Raw genomic sequence first — 18,508 nt, forward strand, 5'->3', positions numbered from 1 at the left:
TTGGAAGGTTCAAAAACTCCCCAGCATTATAATTTTCAGTCGTGATACATGCGTGCGTTTTCTAACGACTTCACGTAAAGTATCGCAAAGGCAACTTGCATCCACTATCCGAACTTCCGATTTTTTCACAACGCGAAGGCTCTTACCCAACCCCATCAATCACTTCTCCAGAATCAAGCACTCACACATAGCCAACTTCATCCCTAATCTAAGCTCTGGAATATTACTTCTGCTTTGAGATCAGGCACCCAACTCCCGTTCGGCATGCACACAGGCTGTGGCCTAGTATGCCCTTCCTTCAACTTCAGCCGATACCTCGTCAACACATGCACCAAGCACACTTTGATAGTATTGTTCGCCCAGAAACGTCCAGGACACGCCTGTGTTCCGTCGCCAAAGTTCGGATCCATGGGCCCTGTCGAAACGAACTGGTGGCGATGCTCAGCACCAGGCTGTTCGCGCTTGTTCAAGAAGCGGTGCGGGTCGTAGCGCGTGGGCGCGGGAAAGAGTGCAGACGAGTTGTTTATGTGGTGCACATCGACGCAGAAGATGGTGCCCGCGGGCAGCTTGGGACCTGTAGAGAGCTGCAGGGGCTTGCGAGTGATGCGGTAGAGTGAGACTGTTTGGATTCGTGGTCAGGACGACGAAATATGAAGGGCTGGCTGGTAGCTTACATAGTGCAAATGGATTGACACGGAAGGACTCCCGCATGACGCTGTCCATTTTGCGCAGCTCAGTGAGGCTTGTGGAGGGCAGTTGACCGTCGGTTGTATTGTCTGCAATCTCCTGGCGCAATTCGTCCTGGAGTTCAGGCCGCGAGGCGAGCTGAAATAAGATATAATAAATAGTAAGAGCGGTACTTATCGTGGATTCAAACGCGGTGACGATTTGATCGGTGGCCAGCTGGCGTGGAGTGGCTTCTCCAGGACCATAGCGCGAGATGAGCCACTTGTGGTACGGAAGTCTTTGTCCCTCTTTTACCTTGAGCTGCTCCTTCTTGTCGTCAGTCTTGCTCCATTCATCCAGGTCTTGCTTTATGATTGGCTCCAGGATACGACGCATGTCGCGTTGTACTTTAAAGTGGGGCAGGAAGAAGAGTGGTTCCAAGAATGGTCGGAACAGACGAGGAGTCCAGGTCAGAAAAATGACGGCGAAATACACAGTCATGGGCAACTGGGCGACTAGCTCGTGCCAGCGTCCACCAGCAACCTCGCGGCCTACGAAAGAGGCTCCATTGGTCAACGCAACGACCTTCATCATCACATCGAAGACATTGAAGGATTTTTCATCCGGACAATAGCCAACGTATCTTTGGAGCAAGGTTAGTAAATAAACATGCTGAGCATGGTAACAAACTCACCGGTCAAAAGCCGTCCGCGCATCCTTTTGTTTCGTGCTCACGACCGGTGCCCCTGCGCGAGCCAAGTCGATTCCAATCGTCTTCCACAGCGCTGGTGTTTCGGTGCCCACACTTGTCCAATACCCGTGTGTAGCATCATAAAAGAAATCCTGCGCGCTGGCCTCTTCCTCGCTGAGACGCTTGATCTCGTCAAAGTTGCTGGGAGGGTATACAACGAATGGTTTGCCCGATGAATTGACAATGAATGGCTGATCTGGGTACTAGACGAGCAAGTACTGGTCAGTTTTGATCAGACTGTTCAAGAAAGGGTCTTTTAGCTCACCATTTGTCTTCCGCGTTCGATCACAGTTGCAAAATCCTTTTTCAGAGTCCTCGATCCTCCGATTAGAGGAAGGCCAAGCTTCTTGTCCAGTCGTTTAGGTCGGGTCAAGACTGATACTGCCCAGAACAACCCGGCAACAAATAGTAGGGCAGCTATTTTAGCTGCAACTGGGTTATCGCGATGTATTTGAGCAGCCAATAACTTGACTAGCTGCCATCGAGACAACCTCATGGGGGCGAAAGCTTGGCGCATTATTTGCCATTGTTCGATCAATGATTCCAGCATGATTGTTGTAATGGTAGTTGAGGCAATGAATTGAATGATATCTGCATCTATCACTCCAGTGTAAACAAAGGCATAGTCTCGGTCATTTGAGGCTTACACTGCCAGGGCGAAGTACAGCTCGCTAGCTTTCGGGTTGATGCAGTGATCCTGCATGTGAGACCGAAGCGTGGGTCTTCGGTACTGTACCACGCATCCGATTTCCGAAGACCAATCAACTCCCCCAAGCCCCTCCGAACTCCTGGAAACGCCATTGTGGACTGAGAAGAGAGGCTATCCCAAGGAAGTCGGCTTTGGCGAAATCCGAACTTAGGTTGATGCGGAGCCAACGATAGACAAGCTGATCTAAACTGTGGACGAACATGGCAAGTGGTTGTCAAAGTACACAGATTTAAATCCTGCCTCGCGACAGTAATGGGAGAATCTGGATTTATTCTATGCATCTATGAAATTTGGTTCTTCAAAGTCGACAATCATCACTGCGGGCTTGGGCAACACCACGCGCAAGGCTTCAGTCCAGCATTTTGTTCACCTTGTCTATCAAGCAGCGAACCGAGATCATGCCTGCACAAAGCTATCATTAGCAATCGTTTCCATACAGCGTTGCTCACGGAAACTCACCTGTCTCTTCCCCGGGTGAGTATTGTAGTCCCTCTTGTTGAAGGACTGTCTCCAGTAATGCCTGGAAAGTGGAGTCGGACAGCATATTTTGCAGTGCTTTCTCGACAGAGTCGAGCATATAAGAGCTGACCTGGGTCAGAATCTTAATTTGCAGACTGGGGTGATTCTGGAGCACGAATCCATTGATTTCCAACCCAGGTACTGTCTGCGGCAGTTTGATGGCTGGAGCCAAGGATGGTGAGCATTCCAGTGTGTGGCAAATGACAAAGAATACGGTCTCGTAAATCCAGAGAAGGTTGGTGTAACACAGTAAAACTGCTGCTTTTGCGGTCATGTCCGGTTTCCTGGCAAGCCCGTAGGTGAGATTGTCGCCAAGCCAAGACCCGAAAGAGAGGGGATTTGGCGACTCGTTTCGACGCTCCAGATACGAATGCAGAATTCTCCATCTCCTGTCCAGTTGCGTAGCTTCACTAGAGTTTTTGGAACCATCGACGGCTTCGGCGAGAAGACCAAAGTCGTGGGCATCGACACGCAGTGAAAGACCGACAAACGGAGGCGCGGATTGAGCTGGCTCATTGAACCGCTTCATAATATCGAGAAACTTCTCCGAGCCTTGCAGCATTCTCCCAATGGCGCTTTCCTGGCTTGATGACCCATCTAGGGTCTTGAAGAGGTACTCGTCAGGGCCTTTGTTTGAGCGCGTGAACAGGAACGAGCTTGCTAGCTTACAGTCGACGACGGTATGGAGGTCCTTGGTCAAGGTTGAGCTGAGCTCATTTAGCTCTTGTATGCATGCATCTCTAACTCCCGTAGTCGAGTCTTTTGAGCTGTCATTGGATGCAGTTGAATGTGTGCGATGCGAGCTGGCCATCGTGGGGGGATGTATTGGAGCGACAGGATGATGCATAAATTCCACTGAAGCAACATGGCTGCGCTCGTCTGCAGGTAGATGGGCGTGTACCGGCGCACCGGTGCAGTCTTTCTCGAAATCCGAATTACATTGTTCGCCAGGCATGTCGAAACGAGGGCTGAAATCAAATTCATGGCCCGGTAGAAACGGGTTGGCCACTGCAGTCGTCCCTTGACTCGTGGGTGTGATAGTATGTACTCTACCATCTCCAGGCCCATCTTGGTCATCTGCTGCGCCTCTACTGCCACTGCCACTGCCACTGCTTCTATCTGCAAAGTCAAGCTCGTGGTTACTGTCACACGCAGAATCGAGCATTGCAGAGTCGAACATGTCTAGCCATGGTACTGATGACAGGTGTAATGCATCGCCTTGTTCGGTATCGCCAAGGCCGGTGGCCCATGCAAGTGCTTGTTGTGGAGGCATTGAAAGTGCAGGAGCAGCTGTCGTGAGACTTGCTGAGCTGGTTGCTCCTGGCAGCTTGTGTCCTTGAGACGACCTGTTCAGCCTGGCCGGCACGGGCCGCGTAGACGAACCGATTGTACACTTCTCTCGTGCTTTTCGACACCGCTGACATGGGCTGTCAACAGTCATCTGGTCGCGGATGCAGCGGAGCTTGTGGCCCCGGCATCGGTCGCAGGCATAGCGGCGGGAGAAGTTGAAGGGCGCTTGTGGTGCCACCTCCGTCCCACGCTGTACAGCTGCGAATGGATAAGGCTGTGCCTGACCTTCCATTTCGGCGATTGTGCGTTAACGTAATGTAGTCCTTGTCGAAATGTCGGAGGTTGGGTGCGAAGGGGAGGATACACAACCTTAACATATTGTATACGCGTGGCTGCCCCAGGTTTGAGGACCCCCTTCCTCAAGCTGGTGGCTGACTGCAGCAGCAGGCCAGTGCCCGGGCGTGTATGCCGTCAGGCCATGCAGCCACCCTTTCAATAAAGGATTCTTCCGGACGAGAAATCGCCGTGTGCTTACAGAGCATGCAAATGTCGCAACATCATGTTCGCGTAACGTTGTAAATCACGAGCGCTATAGCCTGCAGAATATTCCGTGTGTTGAGACCTACTGGCTAACACCATAGATGTGAGGGCAGTCTGACTCCACATTTGGGATGGAAGCTGCTAAGATCCCACGGGGTCCAATTAGCTTGGCAGTTGTCCGCCGCTGGCCCCGCATTCCGCCCGAGCCTTGGAAATCCACTTAACTACCCGACTTGATTGAACGTCGTCTTGCTTGCACCAAACCTCAGGATTCGCCTTGTGCTTCACCTTGCGCTCGTCGCTTAGGAAAGTCAATTAAGTGGACTCCTACCGCAACGCTACGATGTATTTGGTTGCAACTCCGCAGATAAGTGTAGGACTTCCTCCCCTCACTGTTGGACCTAGGGTCGAAAGGACGCTTACCGCTGCCAGCTCTAACCGTACCTGGCTCATTCACTGTCTCAAAAGACTACTCCTCGCATACAATGCAGAATTGCGTTCTCCAGCTGCAAGCCACTACTAAGCTGACACGACTCCGTCCGCCCGGAGGATTTAGCCATATGGCAGCCTGCTGCATCGGGTACCATCAACATACTCCGGCGAGTGTATGGCTCCTTGAACAAGATACAACAATAGCATGTCTATTATGTTGGAGCTCCTGTATATAGGAGGCACGAGCATAGTGAGAGTTCTTCTAAGGAGGTGAAACCGTCCATGCCAGCGTTGAAGATGAGGTGCGAAATCCAGAAAGGACACATGACAAGGAGAAGACGTGAATTGTGCCCACATCATGGGCAGCTGGTTGGGCACAGGTTGGAATGAAACATGGCACTTCGCATCTTGTGCTCGAGTATCCCGCTGTGGCGCGACCGCAACGGCAACGGACCGACCCTCGGAAGTATCCATGGGGCGATGCCTATGCACCTTTTACGCCTCATCACCACTAGCATGATGTTTCACTGATGGTAGTTGCGGTAATGTCTATGCCTATTCGGCGAGCTCCAGGATTGGACGACTGTAAGGAAGTAACAGCGAGGCGCCTTACAATCTGCTGGTAAAAATCTCCATTCCTGACTTCTCGTCCGCAAAGGGTCCGCAAATGCTGTCTCGACTTCGGATGCCTTGCATAGTGCAGGCACGCATACTCGGCACCGGTGGTGACATTCGCGAATTCCGAATGACAGGATCGTGGCGAATAGCCGATGCGGCTGACTATTGAGTACACCATTCGGCACCATGCTGAATCAAGCCATATCGTTCGGTACCCAATTGGGCCTGTGGCGGGCCTAACTATCCAGAGTCAGCGTGTTTAGCGCTCAGAAACAGCAGACGTAAAAGGAAGATGCCGGTGATATGGTTGAGTAAACGCGATATCAACAACCTTCATTTCTTTGGAGTTCAACGATTGGAATCGAGCTCATAAATTGTACTCTCTCCATCCATATCTGTAATGGGGTCATCAAGTAAAGATTACACAAACGAGCCAATCGCCATCGTCGGCTCAGCATGTCGCTTCCCTGGTGGAGCAAGTGAACCGTCCAAGCTATGGGACCTCCTTGAACACCCAACTGATGTATTGAAGGAAATTCCAGAAAGCAGATTCAGTGTCGATGGGTTCTACCATCCTAATGGCTTACACCATGGTACCACTAATGTGCGCCACTCGTACATCCTGGACGATGATATCCGGCTCTTCGACGCGCAATTCTTTGGGATAAAGCCGATCGAGGCTAATTCGATCGATCCCCAGCAGCGCTTGTTGATGGAGACAGTGTACGAGGGATTAGAAGCAGCCGGTCAGAGTATCCAGAGACTGCAGGGATCACAAACAGCTGTCTATGTTGGCCTCATGTCATCGGATTACAAAGATTTACTCGGCAACGATCAAGAGAGCTACCCAACGTACTTCGCAACGGGAACGGCAGCGTCAATCTTATCAAACCGTGTATCATATTTTTTCGACTGGCATGGTCCCTCTATGACAATAGATACCGCCTGCTCCTCTAGTTTAGTGGCCTTGCATCAGGCTGTGCAACTACTGCGTTCCGGAGATGGTACCAACGTGGCACTGGCAGCAGGGACCAATCTCTTGCTCAACCCCGACCAATACATTGCCGAATCCAAGCTGAAGATGTTGAGTCCGGACGGTAGAAGTCGCATGTGGGACGAGAAAGCGAACGGATACGCCCGTGGCGATGGAATAGCTGTGGTAGTGCTGAAACGGCTGTCGCAGGCTCTGGAAGATGGAGATCACATAGAATGTTTGATTCGGGAGACCCAGATCAACCAGGATGGAAAGACAAAGGGAATCACTATGCCTAGTGCAACCGCCCAAACTGCTCTCATCCGCGCAACATACGCGAAGGCAGGATTGGATCTATCCAAACCGAGCGATAGGCCTCAGTACTTTGAGGCTCATGGAACCGGAACACCTGCAGGTTTGTTGACCTACGCTTTGTACAGATTGTAGACGGCGAGAACTAACGTTGAGTTTAGGTGATCCCATTGAGGCGGAGGCCATCCACACTGCCTTTTTTGGCGGAGATCTAGGAGAAGCAGGACACGACAAGCTCTTTGTAGGAAGCATAAAAACAGTCATTGGACACACTGAAGGAACAGCCGGCTTAGCAGCGGTCCTGAAGGCGAGCCTGGCTTTACAAAATCGCGCCGTGCCTCCAAATCGACTCTTCGACCGTCTCAACTCAAAGATTCGCCCATTTTATGGTGATCTTGAGATTCTCACAAAGGCTCAAGAATGGCCGGTTCTTGTTCCAGGCTCAGTAGCACGCGCTTCGGTCAATTCTTTTGGATTCGGTGGAGCAAATGCTCATGCCATTCTTGAAGCTTACGAGCCCCCATCGCTTGTATCCGACGACGTCCTCGTCACTCCACTCGCCCCGGTGCAATTTTCAGCCGCTTCCGAGACCGCTCTGCGAGGGACGCTACGCAAGTATGCTGAATTTCTCGAAAAGAACCAAGACGTCAATCTACGTGACTTGGCATGGACCTTGAACACTCGTCGCTCGGTCCTGGCAGCGCGTACTGCCGTGTTTGGTGCTAATGCACTCGATCTAGCCCATGAGCTACAGAAAAGAGCTGAAGCCGACGTCGCCACCCTGATTCCTGTAGCTTCACGATCTTTGCCTGCCAAACCTCGCATCCTTGGCGTGTTCACTGGCCAAGGTGCACAATGGGCACGTATGGGTGCCGAACTACTAGATGCCTCTCCCGCTGTCGACCGCATTATCTCAGAGCTGGAGAAGAGCCTCTCAACTCTTCCAGATGGTCCCGAATGGTCCGTCAAGGGCGAGATTCTTGCCACTGGCGGTGCGTCTCGAGTCGCGGAAGCTGCTATAAGCCAGCCGCTCTGCACGGCGGTCCAGATTGTCTTGGTAGATCTACTCAAAAGCGCCGGCATAAATTTTGAGGCTGTGGTGGGGCACTCTTCTGGAGAGATGGGTGCCGCGTACGCAGCGGGCTACCTTTCGGCCCAGGACGCCATCAGGGTTGCTTATTACCGTGGACGTCACCTTCATCTTGCTGGAGGTCTTGGTGGCGAGCAAGGCGGTATGATGGCCGTTGGTACATCGTTTGAGGACGCCGAGGAACTCTGCAGCCTTCCAGAATTTCAAGGTCGCATTGGCGTTGCCGCGATCAATTCAGGCGCAAGTGTCACCTTGTCAGGAGATCTAGACACGATCGAGGCCGCCAAGGAGATATTGGACGACGAAAAGAAATTTGCACGCTTGCTCAAAGTCGACAAGGCATACCACTCGCATCACATGATTGCCTGCTCTGATGCCTACAGAAAGTCTCTGGCAGATTGTAGCATCAAGGTGCTGCGCCCGTCACGCGGCAGTGCAACATGGCTTTCCAGTGTCTATGGGGAGGACATTGTAGACTACAGAAAGGAGCTTACCAGCGAATATTGGATCAACAACATGGTCCGACCAGTTCTGTTTTCACAGGCTGTCGAATTTGCTGCCGCTGAGAAGGGACCCTTTGATTGTGCTATCGAGGTAGGTCCTCATCCTGCACTGAAAGGTCCTGCGCTTCAGGTCTTGCAGGAGTTCCTGGGAAATTCGATCCCATACACCGGTCTTTTAAGCCGCGACAGAGATGATAAGAAGGCTTTTGCCGAAGGATTGGGATACCTATGGCAAGCCTTTGGCGAGAATGCAATCGATCACAAGTCGTTTGATACATTCGTGGCTGGAGCTTCTGCACCTTTACCTCAGATTACGTCCAATCTTCCCACTTACGCTTGGGATCATGATCGCCGATTCTGGCACGAGTCAAGACAATATGCAGCCAATCGTACCAAGCCAGATCCTACCCATGAGCTTCTGGGTACTAAATGTCCTGACGGAACGGAACAGCAATGTCGCTGGAGGAATATGTTAAGGCCACAAGAAATCCCCTGGTTAGCTGGTCACCAAATCCAAGGACAGATGGTTTTCCCAGCCGCTGGTTATGTATCAGCAGCGGTAGAGGCCGTGAAGTTTTCGAACGAGGGGTTGCCCATCACGACAATCGAGATCGAAGACTTCGTTATTGGACAAGCGATCATATTCAATGACGATTATGCTAGCGTTGAGACACAGTTTACGCTCACTAACATTGTCTCGGATCACATGAGCTGGTCAGCCTCCTTCGCATTCTACTCTGCTTCCCAAAAGCATTCTCTTGGGATGGATCTCAATGCTTCCGGAAGAATTTCTGCGTTGTTTGGGCCGCCTAAGGATGATGTCTTACCCCCGAGCACTGGTCGCGAGCTCAACATGATCGATGTAGATCCAGAACAATTCTACAATTCATTGTCGAAGCTTGGCTTCGGTTATACTGGCGCATTCAAAGCTCTCAGAAATTTGTACAGGAAGATGGATGTTGCTATGGGCGAAATCCAGAATCCCCGCAGCACGGATCCTGCATACAATTTGCTGCTCCACCCGGCTACGTTCGACAACGCCATCCAGTCGATCATCCTCGCTTACTGCTATCCTGGCGACGGGAGACTTTGGTCAGTTCATCTGCCTACTAGCATCAAGAAAATCAGGATCAATCCTTCGTTGTGCGAGAATAGCGCAGGTCAAGAAGCTGTGCTCCATTTCAAGTCGACCATCACGAGCGGCCGGTCTACCGAGATTCAGGGTGATGTCGAGCTGTACGATACCAATGGGGTGAACTCAATCATGCAATTAGAGGGCTTACACACGAAGCCATTGGGTCATGCCACTCCGGAAAACGACCGTACTCTCTTCCTGGAAACGATCTGGGATACAGCTGAGCCTACGAAGGAGCTGGCTCTCCTTGCACAGCCTGATATCAGCAAAAAAGCACAGCTTGGCCTCGATATCGAAAGAGTGGCCTTTTACTACATCAGAAATCTCGGCCATGTTACCACCAAAGCTGATCGCGAACAAGCGGAAGACTACCACAAACACTTCTTCAATTATATCGACCATACTGTCGTTAGCGTGAATAATGGAACGTCACTTTTTGCCAAGAAGGAATGGATGCACGATACCCACGAGCAAGTACTGGACATAATCAAGAGCTATCCTGAAAGCATCGACATGAAACTCATGTACGCAGTAGGAGAGCACCTATTGCCAGTCATCCGACATGAGACAACTATGCTTGAATACATGCGAGAGGACGATATGCTCAATGACTTTTACGTCAAAGCATTGGGCTTCGATGAGTACACAGAAACCATGGCCGACCAAGTCTGTCAACTCGCTCATCGATATCCTCACATGAATGTGTTGGAAATTGGTGCAGGAACTGGCGGTGCCACCAAACGCATCTTCAAGAAGCTTGGTAAACGATTCAGCTCCTACACGTATACCGATATTTCAACTGGTTTCTTTGAGAAGGCGAGAGAAGTATTTTCCGAAGTAGAATCGAAGATGACCTTCAAAGCGCTCAACATCGAAAAGGATCCTATCGCCCAGGGATACACCGAAGGATCGTATGACCTAATCGTTGCTTCCCTGGTGCTCCATGCCACCCATGTCATGGAAGACACGATGCGAAACGTGAGACGCTTACTCAAGCCTGGCGGTTACCTCATTATGCTCGAACTTGGGGACTATGTCGATATGCGAACAGGTCTCATGTTTGGACCACTTCCAGGTTGGTGGATGGGATATGACGATGGCCGCAAATTGTCTCCGACTATGTCCGAAGACGACTGGGATAAATGTATGAAAAAGGTCGGATTCTCGGGAGTCGACGCCATTGTTCCTAGGCAGGAGCATGTCCCAATCTCGTTGGCCATCATGACTGCCCAAGCGGTTGACGAGCATGTTGAGTTCATTCGCAACCCGTTTGCATCGGATGGAATGTTCCTTCTTGGCCACCACTTGACCCTCATTGGAGGCAGCACAGACAAGACTGCGAAGTTACTGGAGGCGGCTCTCCCATATCTTAGGTCTTTCTACAAACACGTCACCACAGTGAAAAGCCTCGCGAGCCTCAGCACGATCGAGCTGCCTTTCATGGGCAGTGTGATCTGCCTTGAAGACCTGGACGTGGCCGTCTTCGAGAACCTCAGTACGGAAACGCTACAGGGCGTTCAACACCTTTTTACGAAGTCCAAAAGCTGTCTGTGGGTCACGCAAGGGCGTAAGGATGACAATCCATACCAGAATATGACTGTGGGGCTTGGTAGGGTTGCCACGTTGGAGATGACGCACTTACGTCTTCAGTCTCTCGATTTCGATGTCATCGATAGCTCCACTGCTGTAATAATGGCCAAATCGCTCTTACGTTTCGAAGCTACCGAGGCCTGGGAGCAACAGGGCTTAGCTAAGAACTTGCTGTGGTCGGTGGAACCCGAAATGTCATACGAAAAGGGCAGCTTCAGAGTTCCTCGTCTGATTCCCAACCACGCTCGGAACAATCGCTACAACTCAAGCCGGCGCCTCATCACTCAGAATAAGGATCCCCGAACTTCGACCATTGGTTTGCGATGGACTAGTAAGGGCTATGAAATCCACAACGAAAGTCCGGCAAGCTCCGGTCTTGCTTTCGATGGCCGGGTGGAGCTTCAAGTCAGCCACTCCAGCCTCGAAGCCATTCGTATCACAAAGGCCGACTACGCTTACCTGGTACTGGGGACAAATCTTCGGACCAAAGAGCAGGCATTTGCCATCACGCCAGACAGACATTCCATCGTTCGTGTCTTCGACTCCTGGACTGTTCCCTATACGATGACCACTGAAGAAGCTCTTCGCCTACTGCCTCTTGTCCAAGATCACCTTATGGCCCTTGCAACCATGTCTGACTTCTCGAGTGGAGAGGCGCTGATCCTTATCGAGCCGAGATGGAGATTTGCTAGACTCCTGTCAAACCTCGCCCAAGAAAAGGGTGTCAAGCTTATCTTGTTGACTACAAGACTGGACATAAAAGACCAGGATTGGATCACCCTACATCCGAATGCTCCGCGCCGCATCATACAGTCGCACATGCCCAAGACTGCTTCTCGCCTGATTAGCTGTACAGACGATCTTGAGTTTGAGGCAAATGTCAAGGCATGCTTGCCTCCGAATTGCAAAATGCAGCGAACAGAAATCTTTTCTTCCCGGGTTTCCAAGTTGGACTCGTTCTCATCCATGGCGTTCATTCCGTCAAGTCTCCGTTCAGCATTTGTTCGTGCGCATCATGAGTCCAGTCCCGGCGATAAAGAATCCATAGCGTCAGTTTCTGACATTGTTTCTCGTGGAAAACCCGCGAAAGCCACCTTCTTCAGTTGGGATTCTAGTCCAACTATCCCAGTACAAATTACTCCTGTAGATCTTGAGCCTCTGTTTTCGTCAGATAAAACCTACTGGCTTGTCGGACTCACGGGAGGTCTTGGACTATCACTCTGCGAATGGATGATACAACGTGGTGCCAAATACGTGGTACTCACGAGCCGCAACCCGCAGGTGGATGCAAAGTGGGAAGCTCACATGAAGGCTCACGATGCAGTCGTACGGATCTACGCCAACGATGTCACAGACAGAGACTCCGTGAGGTCAGTCTACAAGCAGATTCGTGATGAACTTCCCCCGATTGGAGGTGTTGCGCAAGGCGCCATGGTGCTATCTGATGCCATGTTTGTGGATATGGGCCTCGAGCGTGTGTGTAAAGTCGTGGAGCCAAAGGTCAAAGGTGCTATCCACCTGGAAGAGCTGTTCTCAGAGGCCGATCTCGAATTTTTTGTTTTCTTCTCCTCCATGGCATATGTAACGGGAAATCAAGGTCAGTCGATCTACGCTGCGGCAAACGCATACATGGCCGCCCTGGCTGCTCAACGCAAGAAGAGAGGTCTTGCGGGTTCCGTCATCAACATTGGAGCAATTGTCGGGAATGGCTATGTCACTAGGCAATTGACCGACGAACAGCGCGATTACCTAGCCCATATGGGTAACGTCTTCATGTCTGAGCAGGATTTCCACCAAATCTTCGCCGAAGGTGTGGTAGCAGGAAGGCCAGGCAACGACGATATCCCAGAGATAATGACAGGTCTTGGTCTTGCGCACATGGATGATTCGGACAAAGTCACTTGGTTCAATAACCCGAAATTCTCTCACTGCGTTCTGTGGCCCGATGATCAGGGAGCTGCTGTCGGCATGTCCAAACAAAACGTCACAGTCAAATCTCGCTTGTTGCTTGCAACTACGGCAGATGAAGTCAACGAGGCAATACAAGGTGTGTGTATGAAAGCTTGCTGTTCGGGCCTAGCGCTAATTGTTACACAGAGAGCTTCACGATGAAATTGAGATCTTCGCTGCAAATCGAAGATTCTGTTGCTATCCTCAAGATGAACGCTGAAGAGCTAGGATTGGACTCCCTCGTTGCTGTAGATCTTCGCAGTTGGTTCGTGAAAGAGTTAAATGTCGAGATGCCCGTTCTCAAGATCTTAGGAGGCTTCACGGTAGCGGAGCTTGTCTCTGCTGCCCAGGAGCAGCTCCCAGCAAGCTTGACTCCAAACTTCGGAAAGGAGATCGACCCAGCGTTGAAGGCTGCAGCTATGCTTGAGAAAGCAGCCAAGACCGAAACCGTTCCGAGAATCACGAATGAAGCCAATACCGCTGCATACCGCGAAGAAGTAGATGAAGAAGAACAAGAAGAAGACGAAGCAGACAACCGACCGAATTTCTTCTCGTCGGCGAGCAAGGATGCTACTCAATCCTCAGAACGCTTTGCAATAGATGCAAGCCATATTTCCAAATCCAGAGAAGTGGCGTTTAAAGCAACTCTGCTGGCACCGCCAGCGACCAGATCCAAAACGAGCAGCTCTTCTAGTTCATTCACTTCCGACCCAGAGAACGACTTCATGATGAAATCTCAGATGTCAGCTGCAACGCCATTGTCTTCATACAACGACGAGTACATCACAGCAGAAGATATCAAGTTTGAGAGAGTGTCTCCCATGTCCTTCGGTCAGGCTCGATTCTGGTTTTTGAAGTTTTACCTCCAAGACCAGACTACATTCAACATCACGACATCAATCCGTTTATCTGGTCGTTTGAACGTCGAGACCTTCGCAAATGCCGTGCAAGCTGTTGGACGGCGTCACGAAGGACTGAGAACTGCGTTCTTTACAGACAGACATAACCAGCCCATGCAGGGTATCCTTCATCAATCTGTTCTCCATCTGGAGCATTTACGAGTCTCATCCCAGGAAGCTATTGACATTGAGTACGCGAAGACAAAGAACCACGTATACAACATTGGTGGCGGAGAGACGATGAAGATCATATTACTCTCTTTAGCTGATGATCTTTACCAGATTATCATTGGGTACCACCACATCAACATGGATGGAATGAGCCTTGAAGTCATTCTCAGTGACCTTCAGAAGGTATACAATCAGCAGCAGCTTGCTCGCGTTGTCCCTCAGTATCTGGACTTCTCCGAGTCTCAACGTCGAGAGCACTCGACCGGGAAATGGGGTAAAGAAATATCGTTCTGGAAAGGCGAGTTTGCCGACATACCAGCGCCTTTACCCATACTACCCATGTCGAAGAAGTCAAATCGATCACCCCTTACCAAGTATGCCTCCAATACTGTCAAATTCAAGATTGATGCCGCCACTTCGGCTCAAATTCAAATCGCCTGCAAACGTGCCAAGGCCTCTCCATTCAACTTCTACCTTGCGGCTTTCAAAACTCTGCTCTACCGAACTGCAGGAGAGGAGCAAAACGATATTTGTATTGGCATAGCTGATGGAGGGCGCAACAGTGAGCACGTCGAAGAAAGCGTGGGATTCTTCCTGAACATTCTCCCTCTGCGCTTCAAGCAAGACTCTGCTCAAACCTTTTTGGAAGCCCTAAGAGACGCTCGTTCGAAGGTGGTCGCAGCGCTAGCCAACAGTCGAGTGCCATTTGACGTCATCTTGAACGAGGTCAATGCTCCTAGAGCTGCTACTCATAACCCACTGTTTCAGGCGTTCATCAACTACAGACAAGGTGTACAGGAAAGGCGACAGTTCTGCGGTTGTGACAGTGAGGCTACGCAATTCGATGGAAGCCAAACGGCCTACGATATCAGCATTGATATTCTCGCTAATCCAGGTGCCGATAGCACCGTGTATATCTCCGGCCAGAGCGATCTGTACAGTGAGGAGAACGTGAAGCTCCTCGCCCATAGCTACCTCGCTTTGATCAAATCCTTTGCTAAGAATCCAGCTTCTCGTCTGGGACGCCCTCCGCTCTATGATCCCCAAGACACCCACCGTGCTCTTGACGTCGGCGTCGGCCCCGAACTGACTGATACCTGGCCAAACACTTTGGTGGACCGTGTCGACGAAATGGCATCGCGCTTTGGGTCCCAGATCGCTTTGAAAGGGCCGCGGAACCAGCTCACTTATTCTCAGATGACCGACCGCATTCATTCCATCGCTTCGAGTCTGAAATCCAATAAAATTGGTAATTGCTCCCGTGTTGGCGTGTTGCAGGACCCTTCAACAGATTTCTTTTGCTCTTTGCTGGCCATTCTCCGCATCGGGGCGATCTTCGTTCCCCTGGAACTCCGACTTACCTCCCCGAGGCTAGCTGTGATCGTCGAAGACAGCAACATCGATGCGATAATTTACGACAAAGCCAATCAGAAGGATCTTTTAACTCTAGGAAGTGGGTTTCAAAAAGTCAATGTCTCACTCATACCCGCAAAGAGCACTAGCACTGTTGTGAACGAAGCGCAACCAGGATCACCCGCCGTGATCCTCTATACAAGCGGATCGACCGGCAAGCCAAAGGGAATACTGCTTAGCCACGCTTCATGGCGCAATCAGATTCAGTCTTCCACTCAAGCATTTCGAATACCTCAAGGCACTGGTGTTCACCTTCAGCAAAGTTCCTGGAGCTTCGACATTGCTATATCCCAGACTTTTGTCGCTTTGGCAAACGGTGCTTCACTTTTGATTGTATCCAAGGAACTACGAGGAGACTCCATTGCCATGGCTAGGATGATCGTGTCGGATCGTATTACTCATGTTCAGGCTACGCCCTCCGAGATGGTCAGCTGGCTTCATGATGCTGACGCTAATGCTCTTCGCTCATCGAGTTGGAAGTTCGCAATGAGCGGTGGAGAGAAGATGAATTCAGCGTTGATTGGAGAGTTCAAGGCTCTCGGTAAGAGCGACCTGGCTCTCGTCAATGCCTACGGACCTGCTGAAACTACCCTGGCCGTTGGGAGTGCAGAAATCGATATTCTGGATCCTGGGGCTCTCGACACGGCTTTCCGTCTCTTCCCGAACTACTCTGTGTACATCCTTGACTCGAAGAAGCAGCCAGTTCCTTTGGGTATTTCAGGTGAAGTCTATATTGGTGGTGCTGGTGTGGCAACAGGGTACCTGAACAACGACAACCTTACGAAAGAGCGCTTCTTGCCTGATGACTTTGCACCCGAGCGATACCTCCAGAATGACTGGACAATCATGCATCGCAGTGGCGACCGTGGCAGACTTACCGCAGACGGTCTGGTTCTTGAAGGTCGCGTAGATGGTGATACACAGATCAAATTGAGGGGCATTCGCATTGATCTCCAAGACATTGAGTCAACAATTGTCCAGCACTCAAAAGGAGCGGTGCGCGATGCTGTCGTTTCACTCCGAAAATCTGGCGAGACCCAAATTCTCGCCGCCCACATCGTCCTTTCGGCGGCTTTCTCGGGCAATGCAAAGACCATCCTGGACAGCATTCAGACGTCTTTGCCTCTACCGCAGTACATGCGCCCAGCAACAACATTAGTCGTTAAGACTCTGCCTACAAATTATTCTGGCAAGCTTGATCGGAAAGCTGTCAGTGAGCTGCCACTTCGTCCAGTCTCCAAAACAAGTGTGCCAGTAACAAAGGAAAATAAATCGCCTGAGTCAGAGCTGAGGACTATCTGGAAGCAGGTACTGGGTGACGACATTACCTCATCGCACGAAATTGACTATGAAACTGATTTCTTCCACGTCGGTGGAAATTCGCTAGCCCTGGTCCGGGTCCAAGGAATGCTCAAAGCTGCCTTCAACGTTGAACCTCCTGTCGCCCAGCTTTTCGATAATTCTACATTGGGTGCAATGCTCAATTTGATCAGCCCGGCGAGCCAGACAATGTCAACCGAGCATTCATCATTGTTACCGAATGTTGTCGAGTATAGTCCACAAGCTGCGGCCTCCTCTGGCACGATCGACTGGGAAAAGGAAACCGCATTGACCGACGACCTGTACGATGCAGAGATCAACCCAACTCCCAGAGACCAGGGGCTTGCTTTCAAGACTGTTGCGATCACGGGAGCCAGTGGATTCCTGGGTAAAGAGATCCTGAAGCGCATGGTCGACGATGTGCACATTGATAAGATTCATGCCATTGCGATTCGCCGGCATATATCAGACCTACCTGCCATATTTTCAAATGCCAAGGTTCAAGTACATCGTGGCGATCTCAACGCCCCACGTCTGGGTCTGTCCGAGACTAGGGCAAAGGAAATCTTCGATGAGACCGATACAGTAATCCACAACGGAGCTGACGTGTCCTTCCTGAAGACCTACAAAACCTTATCCAAGACCAACGTCGGAAGTACGCGCGAGCTCGTCAAGCTCTGTCTTCCAAGTCGCATACCCATACACTTCATCTCTTCGGCCAGCGTCGCCCATCTCTCAGGTAGAGCGTCCTTTGGCGAAGAATCAGTTTCAGAATACGAACCCCCACAGGATGGTTCTGATGGATACACAGCTACAAAGTGGGCAAGCGAACGTTTCTTGGAGCTTGTCAGTGAGAAGTTTTCCATTCCGGTATGGATCCATCGTCCGAGCAGTATCACAGGCGCCGAAGCTCCTGCGCTAGATCTCATGACAAACTTGCTCCAGTTCTCCAAGACAATGTCCAAGGTTCCTTATTCGCCAACCTGGAGTGGTACGCTTGACTTCGTTTCTGTTGAGAGTGTTGCACACGACATTGTCGAAGAGGTCAAGAATGATAGTGCGCATTCGAGTGGCATGGTGCGATTCATGTACGAGAGTGGCGATTTGGAGATTGCAGTGCAAGACATGCAAGGTTCTCTAGCAAAGCAGACAGGTGAAGAGTTCGATAAGGTGGATGTAGAGACATGGACGCGTGAAGCTGTCTCTGAGGGTCTGGATGAGCTTGTTGCAGCGTATCTAAGCACTGCAGCGAACCTCCCAATCATGTTCCCAAGGCTGATCAGAGATAATAAGAGGAGGCGGATTGAGCAAAAGGTTCAGGAGCAGCCAAGCCGAGGGTCTTCTTTGAGGGAAGTAGTTGGCAGGTGGCTTTGGTCAAGACAGTAGACGCTAAGTTGAGTTTCCAGTCTAATGCGAGCAGTAACTGTCTGTGACCCAATTTCCTGTATGCAACAATATTGTAGCGTTTTCATTTAATATATTCCAGTTAGTGATATCATCATCATATGCTTGATGAATCAAAACACCGCCCGGCTCGTAATAAGTCATATTTACTTAGGAATATATTCTCATGTGCGTGTTCAAAAGTCACACCAGGCAGCGGTAAAAGCCGTGCTCGCTCTGCAAT

General features: G+C 50.7%; 3 protein-coding genes across 3 annotated transcripts; 1 reads left to right on the plus strand and 2 right to left on the minus strand.

Annotated features, from left to right (window-relative positions):
- Positions 1 to 203: 203 nt before the first annotated feature.
- Positions 204 to 2,218, minus strand: SNOG_00306 (hypothetical protein; the record flags this gene model as incomplete). Its single annotated transcript, XM_001790944.1, has 5 exons — positions 204 to 619; positions 675 to 1,309; positions 1,361 to 1,620; positions 1,683 to 2,014; positions 2,065 to 2,218. The coding sequence occupies 5 exons, from the start codon at positions 2,216 to 2,218 to the stop codon at positions 204 to 206; spliced, it is 1,797 nt and encodes a 598-aa protein (XP_001790996.1).
- Positions 2,219 to 2,475: 257 nt separating this feature from the next.
- Positions 2,476 to 4,227, minus strand: SNOG_00307 (hypothetical protein; the record flags this gene model as incomplete). Its single annotated transcript, XM_001790945.1, has 2 exons — positions 2,476 to 2,528; positions 2,586 to 4,227. The coding sequence occupies 2 exons, from the start codon at positions 4,225 to 4,227 to the stop codon at positions 2,476 to 2,478; spliced, it is 1,695 nt and encodes a 564-aa protein (XP_001790997.1).
- Positions 4,228 to 5,925: 1,698 nt separating this feature from the next.
- On the plus strand, positions 5,926 to 18,267 carry SNOG_00308 (hypothetical protein; the record flags this gene model as incomplete). Its single annotated transcript, XM_001790946.1, has 4 exons — positions 5,926 to 6,377; positions 6,483 to 6,913; positions 6,972 to 13,175; positions 13,226 to 18,267. The coding sequence occupies 4 exons, from the start codon at positions 5,926 to 5,928 to the stop codon at positions 18,265 to 18,267; spliced, it is 12,129 nt and encodes a 4,042-aa protein (XP_001790998.1).
- Positions 18,268 to 18,508: the final 241 nt, after the last annotated feature.

The sequence above is a fragment of the Parastagonospora nodorum genome, assembly GCF_000146915.1.
Source record: "Parastagonospora nodorum SN15 chromosome Unknown scaffold_1, whole genome shotgun sequence".
Classification (NCBI taxonomy): Eukaryota; Fungi; Ascomycota; class Dothideomycetes; order Pleosporales; family Phaeosphaeriaceae; genus Parastagonospora; species Parastagonospora nodorum.